A 10,055-nucleotide genomic window follows, 5' to 3' on the forward strand; every position below is an offset into this window, starting at 1 on the left:
GCCAGAGGTGGGTTTGAATACACAGACCGTCCTCTGGATGCTGTATAACGTACCCACCCCCAAGGCCCTATATGTATGTGTTATGTGAGAGTGTGAGTAATGTGGATGTCTAGGTTGCAGAATAAACATAAAGTCATGTTCTTCTCTACACACAACTCTTGGCCTCCAGGGCATAAAACTTTAGACTTATAACCAAAATAATACCTATATGAGACACAGTTTATGATTCTAATGTTAGAGACCCTGCAACTGGCGTTTGGGCTGTGCAGGGGTCTCTCTCTTCTGGAAGATGATTGAATAAAAAGAAATATAAATGTTTTAATACACTATGAGTCGGTTTTCTCTGTTCTATCATGGGGACAAAAAAATTTAATAGTTTAATACCTGTCACTTCGGGCCTTAACTAGAACTGTGCCTGTGGTCTCCCATTTCCTCACTATGTTCCTCACAGTGGAAGCTAACAGCTGAAATCTCAGAGGTAGCTTTTTGTACACTTCCCCTAAACCATGATGTTGAACAATCCTTGTTTTCAGGTCATTTGAGAGTTGTTTTGAGGCTCCCATGTTGCCACTCTTCAGAGAAGATGCGAAGAGGAGAAAAACTTGCAATTGGCCGCCATAAATACTCTCTCTCATGATTGGATTCACCAAACAAACTTTGTGTTCCAATAATCGGTGCTAAAGGTATTTAAATCAATAAAACAATAAGGGTGCCCAAATTTATGCACCTGCCTAATTTTGTTTAAGTAACTATTGCACACTTTCTGTAAATCCTAAAAACTTCATTTCACTTCTCAAATATCATTGTGTTCTTATGCTGTATGATATATTTAACTGAAATTGCTGATCCAAACAACTTATGAAGAAAAATCATGGAAGTGATCAGGATGCCCAAACCTTTGCATACCACTGTATGTGACTGCTAAAAACAGGTTAGATCAGATGCTGATGTACATTCATTTTGCAGATCTGCCCTTTGTTCACTCTCTGTTGTGTTGAATGCTTCATCCACTTTACAAGTAGTTATAATATGTTTGTTCATTATCTGTTTATTTAAAACACCTTTCGTGGCTTTGTCCTTAAAAATAAGCAATTTGACAGAAATCACACCAGATATGATGAATCTCACATTTTATCTCAAAATATAAAGAACTCTGAAAATGTCTTGGGCTATCTGTCATTTTTTTTAAAAAATACTTTATTAGGAATAGGTGCAATGATTTATGGAAAAATGAACAAACATACAAACAAAAGTATAAATTCAGTATATGAGGCAAAAAGAGAGTCTGTATAATTCTAACAAGCTTGAAAGTGAACATTCGGTATGATCGTCTTTAACAAAGACTCTTGGGCAGCTTTCTTGTCATTTCCTTTGAGGTCTTCAGGAAGAGTTCTCCAGACTTTTTGAAGGATGTTCAAAACAAATTTTTCTGTTCTCTGTTACACAGAGACTATAGACCATAAACTAGAGACAGTTTTTTAGGCACACTGCACATTGTCACGGTCTGCAGAGGCAGGCCGTGCGGTGGTGTGTGTAATGGACCCAGGAGCGTACACAAGTGAGTAGACGGGAGTGAGTTTAACAGAAAGCGAGCCTTTAATATGACTGAAGACCAGGAATACAAACACAGCAGGGATAGCGTGGCTGAACTATAACTAAACTGGGAAAACTAATACTGTGACAAACTAAGAGAACTCTGAGACGAAGATGATCACAAAAGACTGATCGTGAAAACATGGGGGTGAGAACACAGACGACGCGACACAGACTACATGAAACACAGAGACTAAATACACAAGAGGGATGATCAGGGGAAGTGGCCACACATGGGAACACAGCTGACACAGATAAACATAACAAGACATGGCAGGAGTAAACAACACTGACGAAAGACTGTCAAAGTAAAACAGGAAGTACACAGAGGTGCAAACAGGAGGAGAGAGAGAGCACGGGCATAGTGGGCTGGGGAAACATGGAATAACCACGAAGGGAGACGAGGGCTCACAGATACACAGAGGGGCACACAGGGGGTAAAAGCCACGAATGGAAAACACTAAGGGAACAACACAACAGGGCAACTCAGGAAACATGGCCTAAATAGGGAACAAAATACAAACATACAAGAAAACTAAGAATACTGGGCCAACATGGCCCAGGACCATGACACACATGATGCTAAGATATTCTGAGATGTAAGTTTTCAGCTCATAGCGCTTTGGGAATAAGAAGAAACACTTTGAAAGACTTTCTAAAAGCCTGGAGAGTTATTGATAAAGACTAGTTAAAAATGAAAACAAAGTCTGGCTCTTTGAAAGGAAAATATAAAGAAATAAGAATAAGGGCGACTCAAGAATTTAACACAATATTGAAATTTCCTCCTAATTTTAAACTGTGTATCTGTCTCTTGTATAATTTTGTATTGTATAATAGAGTAGCTATTGTTCTTTACATTATTTACAAGGACAGTTCACCCTGCAAATTCACCCCAGGGTGAGACCATGCAGTGCTCAGAGAAACTACATGATAAAGAGTAAATAAAATAAAGAGCTATACAAATCTACAGGTATCATTTAGCATGTTACTGTACATGTTAAGGTTTATGAGTACAATTAGAGAAAGACTGAACAAATATGGTATGTTTGGTTAGTTGTTAGTTGTCAGGTGAAAGTCTCCTCCTCCTTTCTAAATTCCAGTGCAGATTAAGTTTTAAAGTTTCAACAGAAAATACCAAAGTGGAAATGTTTGGCCTTAATGCACAGCACCATGTTGAGGAACAAATAAATAAACACAGCATATCACTTGTCAACAGGGTGGTGGAGGAATGATGATGCGAGCTTGTTTTGCAGCCATGGGAACTAGACACGTTGCAGCACAACTATATGTTCACAACCACATCATGTCCAATTACGAACCACAATCTAACTTCTTTAGACTGTAGAAAGAAAAAAACACTGAACCAAGGAAAAACCATATAATTAAATCAGGTGATTTGAACAAGGAACCTCACAGTCAACAGTGCTGAGCACTGTACCTCTGTGCTTTCAAACTGGAAAATCACACAAATTTAATAATTTGTTTGTCTTTTGTCCGTGATTGTAAATGTGAGTTACCAGAAAAAGCAATCCATTTAAAAATAATCCTGATGGACATTTTTGACAGATATGCTGCAAGAAAAATGCTTTGGGTGGCAAACAGTAAGTCTTGGCCTTTGCCTACAGCAAATTATTGAGCTGATGTACAGATGGCATGTTACTGTTTTTGTGTTATTAGTTTTTCACAAAATTAAGTCAAATCTTTACATAGAGCTGTGATTTTAAGTCGTCATGGTCTTGAACGAGGGAATTTAAAATATATGGGCCTACTGTTCTACTGCATGTTAGCTGTAGTTATGCTGCAACAACACAGGATATAATCCAAGCAGCAATGATCCTCCTGTAAGAAGGAAAAACTCCACCTGCTGAGGTGACTGTCCAGCATTTGGCTTGAAAATATTCTCAAAAGAAGTGTTAGCTTTATGTGACTATGCCATGAGGAAAGCATGAATCAAGCTTTATGCTATAACTGCCTGTAGAACAGCTGAAGCTGTTCTTAGATTTTACTGGTCTGTGTACAATCATACAAATTTAGCATTGCCAGCAGATTGTTGTCAGGTTTGTTCCTGGTCGGTGCTGGTCTGCAGTGTAATGAAAAGTCAAACTATTATTATTTTGACTAGCTTTTATATAAGTATGAGTAAAATAGCTGTAATCTTTTAATATAAAGCCCAAAGTGATGTTAGTGCAAGTTACGGAGAGAAACAACATCATGGAGAATCAACAATCTGGTGCGTTATTAAAAAGAATGAATGCACTGACCAGCTCGTCAACATCAAAAGGCCTGAAAGACCGCAGAAGACAACTAAAGTGCATGAATGCAATAACCTCAAAACATCTAACAAAGCCAATAACACTTGATGAGTTAGGTAGATCATTGTCGTGGTCTGCAGTCTAGAGAACCATTAATGTAATTAATTAATGTAAATACAGAGGGTTTACAACAAGGTACAAAACACTAGTTTTACTCAAGAAAAGGAAGACTTTCCCAGAAAACATCTAAAACAGCGTGCACAGAAATGTAGAAAATAAAATAAATAAATCATTGGACAGATAAACTAATGGTTATACCAGAATGATGGGAAAGGAAAAGAGAAACGGCTCATGATCACAGCACATCATCTAACTAGTCGCCACTAGTGACAGATCACAGAAAAAATACTGAAGTGTAGACGTCTATACTCTGCTCAGTTCAGCTAAATGCTGCAAAGCCGATTGCGCCTCAATACAAACAGATAATAACACAATGCTGACACATATGCTACAGCTCCATGATTCCAAACTTGCATATATACTTTTTAGAATTGCCTTTTGTGTCCCCACCACTGCATTATATTTGTAACTCTTTTTACATTTTCTTCTCAGTCCTGTTAATATGCTGTGTTCATGTAAGCTTTACATCAAAGTGCACGCCTAAAACTTTAAAATGACAGATAGATAAAACAATATTTGCTTATATGTTTCCTGTTTAAATAAACTATTTAGTTTTATTTTCTATGGAGAGCTGAAATCCTCATGTAGTAGCCCATATTTGTACCTGCTTAACTGCTTCTTGCAGCTGCTTTTAAACAGTCTGCACACTTCCTCCTCTCTTACAGATGACTGTATCATTTGCAAAAGCTGACTTTCCTATATGCCTAGGAATTTGATCAAAGATATATTTAATCTTAATTAAAATTACTAATGGCTCAAACAGTCTTCCCTGAGGAGTTCCATTCTCAGTTATTAGATTGCGTACCATTTATACAAACTCTTATTCATCTTTTGTCTAGAAGGTCTCTGTCCCAATTAAATAATCTAGCTTTTACACCTATTTTTAAGTTTAATAAATAGTCACTATTTCCACAGCATATCATGTTTTATTTTCTATATCCAAAAACATTGCTGTCTATTTCTTTATTCACTGCTGCTTTCTCTTTTCTCCGATTCTAAGTCTTTGTGAGTTTTTAGTCGTTTTAGTCGTTTTCACCTCTTCTTCAGTTCTAACAACAAGAGGCAGCACATTTGCAGTCAGAGATGGCCCGTTTGTCAGCAGAGAGCTCTGCTGCCAGATGGAGGCAGTTTCATGATTTTAGTCTTCACTGAATAAAACTTGTTTGTCTTATAACAGCCACCGTACTAGCATTATGCATTTGGATTGGGAGGGGTAAGAAAACACAACTTAGTTGACTGAAACTTAGACAGTTAAAGACAAAGCTTACTTTTATATTCAGCAGTACTACAATCCCATTGCTAGATGGCGCCATCTGACAAACCAAACCCAGCAGCACATTCTGGAGAAAGCTAGTCCTGCAGCGGAGCTTAATGACAGTCTTTGATGTTTAGACATGTGCAGAATAAGTGCTTTAATCATGAAAAGTGGGATTATAACTTAAAGTAAGTTCATGTGAGTGGGTGGTAGCAAGTCATAAGAAAGACGTCAGATGAGGACAGAAATAACAGAAAGTCAACATTTTTATTTTGAATGCAAATACATAATATTCAGCCTGTAGCCCTTCGATTTAGACAATAATACTTAAATGTTGTTTTTATACGTCCAAAATTTAACATTGCTATTTTTTTTCTGATTTTAATTGTTGATCGTTTCATTATTTTATCACGTTGCAGAACGAGAAAGACATGAAGCTTTGACCTCTTGTCCCAAATCAGGTAGAATAGTTGCCAGTTGAATTTGTGGTGGATGAATAATTGTATCTCGATTGCTTGGGGAAGTTATTTGTATATGAATGTAAACATGAGCATAATTTAATTTACTTTTAAATTGTCATTAGTAAGAATGTGATTAAATAACTTCAGAAAATATGTGATAAGAACTGTGACACAAATATAACCTTCCGAATCAGTGGGTGACCTGCTCTACCTCCTGAGTTACAGCCAATAGGGCTGGGTATCGTCACTGATTTCTAGAATCGATTCAATTCCGATTCACAAGGTCCCGAATTGATCCACGATTCGATTTAATTCGATTCGATTCGATTTGAAATCTGGGAAATTTTGACAGTCAGAAATATTATAATTCAGATCAGTACATTTACATATTTTTGTATCTATAAAAAGGAAGCTGACACACGCAAGACTTTATCAAAGGTGTGAGCATCACAGCAGATGCCTTTGTGTCAAAGTAGCTGAAGATAAAACACAGAAAAACATGAAGGTGGTTTTCCTGGCCTGGGATTTTATAAAAATATTCTGCAGTACATCAAAAACGAAAGAAAACCATTAATCAACATATGAACATTACCTCTGAAGTTACAGCGGTTTTATTAGAGACACGGCTAAGCGTTTTGCATTTTGCATAATTTTAAAAAGTTTAAATTTGTTCAGTATTGAACAGCAGAAATTAGGTTTTCTTTTCGGAAGTAAGTAAAAGGAAAAAAAAACATCGCCGACAGCGCTGTAACACTTGTGCGTAACAAGCAAGCGAATAATGCAGAAAACAGATTTTTAGACGGAAACTGTTCTTGAAGTACAGAGAGAGAGAGAGAGAGCTGTGCATCGTGGTCAAAGCAAAACAGTAAAAGTCAGAGTGAATTCATGACGATGTTTATGTGAAGCATAGTTTGGATCTTCTTTTGCTGCTGGTTCGGTCAATATTGTTTGGAGAGAGATCAAACTAACAGCTTTAGAATCAGCGCATAAAGGGCGTGAACACAAAGCGCGGACCCGCCGACAGATCAGAATCAGCGAGCTGTCGGCTTTCAGCCCCGACCGTGAGAAAGGCGACATCTAACTGATTCTGATCCGCGGGGCGCTGTGTGTTTAAGTCTTTGTGCAGAATCCGTGTTCCTGCTCTCATTTACTGTCTTAGCTGTTTGGTGGTTGAAATTTTGTGAGATTTCACCTGAGATTCTGGCATTTCGGGCAAAATAAATTTATATTAAAAAATCGATTCAGGATTTTAATGAATCGATTTTACGTTATCCAAGCCAGAATCGATTTTAAAAACCCACCCCTAACCGCCACCCACTGGCAAAAATGAGTAAACCGTCACTAGGTTTTGTATAAAGTGTACACTCACAAACCTGTGAAATACCTGTGGATGTGAGAGTGTATGGTTTGCTCTTTCTCTCTCTCGGCGAGACCTGTTAGGGTGTACCTTATCGTGCGGACTCAGAGGCTGTAGTTTCATTTTGTGACAAAATTCAAACAATAAACGGCTGTATTAATTTTTTCTTCTTATAATGCGAGTATTGAATTGAAAATGAGGACGTTTATGATGCTGCTTCTTTACTGGACAGCGTCTCTGTCTGCAGGTAAGCTTCATAAAAATGAAACTGTTCTTTAGAGATAGTGTTGCTCTCAGGTGGCTCAGGTGTTACTGTAAACAGACTCTTGGCTTCCACATATTCAAGATTCAAGGTTTATTTTTATTTTGCAGTTTGTTTTTGTTGTTGTTGTTTTTTTTTTACAGAAGTACAAAGGCTTCAACAAAATGTTGCTTCTCACCAGCCTCTACGCTACAATGATCAGTAAAAGAAATAAAATACAGTAATAACAAATCTAAAATAAGGATTGTTAGTGCAAAGTCTTCAAGCATCCTGCTGGTTCTGCAGCTGATGCTCCGTCTCCTCTTTCCAGATGCTGGAGTGAGAACAGGCCGTGAGAGGGCTGGTTTGGGTCCCTGATGTTTGTTTGTAGCTGTTTGCAGAAAGCCTACAAACAGCTACAAACATCAAAACCTAAATGAGTGTTGGTTTACAAATTATTTTTGTTGAAATTAAATTTCTAATTGTAGAAGAAGAAAAATTTAAGCTGCTCATAATGTTTTATGGTGTAAGGTATAGAAGTGTAATATTAGCAAAAAGGGAAAGAAACAGTTGTAATCTGCACAATACTAAAAAAAATAAATAAATAATTTACTGGCAGCCTATGGTCAGGTTAATGCCATAATAAGGACTGTAAATCATTACTGATGCATCATGAAAGTATAACCAAATCAAAATGACCTACAAACAACAGTTTTTACAAAACAATATTGTAGTTACAAAATGTAAGTTTTTAATATAAGATGATCTGAAAAGATAAAACATTGATTCATAAATCTATTTTTGTATTTATAGAGGAGACATTACCCACATAGCAAAATTGGTATGGCCCGGATCTGTCCCACACAATGTGCTTACACGTGGCCCCAGATACCGCAAAGGATGACGGCGCTTTGGTGGCCAACACATGGGCCAGAGCGTTCTCACTCCCGAGGCGTAACATGTCGACGTTTTGTCGCATGGGCCAGCACAAGGCCAGTTGCAGACACACTGGTGGTCCTTTGCTGGCCCAGAAGAGTTTCTACTCTGGACCCAGATGTCAGCCTTATGTGTACCTTAATTAAGCCATGTAATAAAAACATGTGCATGATAGTGCAAAAGTAACATGACAAAACTCTGTTCAGACAGTGAATGAACAGATTCTTATACAACGCTTTTCACGTTCCCAGATTATTGAAAGTGCTCTATACAACATGTCACATTCACCCAACCACACACTTTCTCTAAACTGAGTGCTTCCTAACTACATTCACACTCTTGACAAGCAGACTGGAGGAGCCAGGGATAAAACCGCTAATCTTCTGAGCAGTAGGTGACCTGCTCTACCTCCTGAGTTACAGCCACCCACTGGCAAAAACGAGTAAACCGTCACTAGGTTTTGTATAAAGTGTACACTCACAAACCTGTGAAACCTGCATTTGGAACGTTGGCTACTACATTGCCAGACCTGACCCACATCTGGTTGACATACACCCTGCCATGACACCAGTCAGTCAGAAGTGCCAGCTTGATGCCGGATCCGGGCCAGACCCGTTTTCTGCGAGCCTGAGCCACATACACCAAACCACAATCGGGCCAGATGTGGCATGCCATCACATAAACAGTGCCATCTATGCCAGGCTTGGCCCATACCTGGATGACATACGTCGTATCATGCCAGAAGTCAGCCAGCAGTGCCGGCTTCACACCAGATCCGGGCCAGACCTGCTTGCTATGTGGGTATAGTTTTTTTATTTTGAAAATGTGCTGATTTTTAAAGCTGTTTCTCACTACATTAAATATTTCTTACAGTGACCCACTCTATGAAGTATTTCTACACTTGGGATTGTCACGGTTTGCCAGGGCAAGCCGTGGGGATGTGTGGGAAAGGAGGACCCAGAACGCTGGACTCTTCACTGCAAGCAGTGCGTTTATTTACAGTGCGAAAATGACAATAAATCCCCGTGCTCTCCCTTTACTCCCGTGTTGTGTCTTCTTCTTCTCCTCCTGAGGAAAACAATAGAGACAGCCATTAAAACACTTAATCCCAGCAGACATACACTCACTGACTTTTAAACTAAACTAGAAGACTGACGTGAAGTCTAACACAATAATCCCGCGTCGGTGGAAGCTCCATCGCTCTCCTAAATAGTTCCCCCGACGAGCCCAGATCAGCAGCAGGTGTGTGGCAAGGACTTCAGGTGCGGCCAGTCCTCAAGCAGGGCCACACCCACCAGGCCTGAAGGTGTCTGTAACTTGGCCACAGAAAACGCTACACACACATGCACACACACACCTGCCTACATACAAATGTGTACAGAACAGTAGCAGTGCAGACGACACACACATCATATAATAATAATAATAATAATAATAATAATAATAATAGCCAACACTGCTCACGAGTCCCCGAGTCCCCAGAGTCCATGACAGGGATGATTGATGAAGTTCAGATGATTCGTTATGACAGCAACACCAGCAGAGCTGAACCCAAACAGCAGTGGATGAACGATGCAGCAGATACACAGTACTGGGAGAGGAACACTGCGTTTTTCCCTCCATTAATAATTTAAAGCAGCGCTTCAACCAAACTGGAGGTTTTGTGTTGTTTTACTGACACATGCTGTCAATGTTTTGTTGTTTTTGTTTTTGCAGTACATTGAAAATTTGTCATTTAGATCACAGTCCGAACTCTTGTTTAGATGCTATTAACTTGCCT

General features: G+C 38.8%; 1 protein-coding gene across 1 annotated transcript in view; it reads left to right on the top strand.

Annotated features, from left to right (window-relative positions):
• Window positions 1-9,646: 9,646 nt before the first annotated feature.
• The window catches only part of LOC102309736 (class I histocompatibility antigen, F10 alpha chain), a 35,353-nt gene continuing 34,944 nt past the window's right edge, over window positions 9,647-10,055 (top strand). Inside the window, 3 exon segments of the mRNA XM_042216531.1 lie at window positions 9,647-9,660; window positions 9,726-9,889; window positions 9,892-9,933. Coding sequence (XP_042072465.1) covers window positions 9,647-9,660; window positions 9,726-9,889; window positions 9,892-9,933 — 220 coding nt within the window.

This window comes from Haplochromis burtoni, unplaced genomic scaffold (genome assembly GCF_018398535.1).
Source record: "Haplochromis burtoni strain Fernald_Lab_line unplaced genomic scaffold, NCSU_Asbu1 Contig_1097, whole genome shotgun sequence".
NCBI lineage: Eukaryota > Metazoa > Chordata > Actinopteri > Cichliformes > Cichlidae > Haplochromis > Haplochromis burtoni.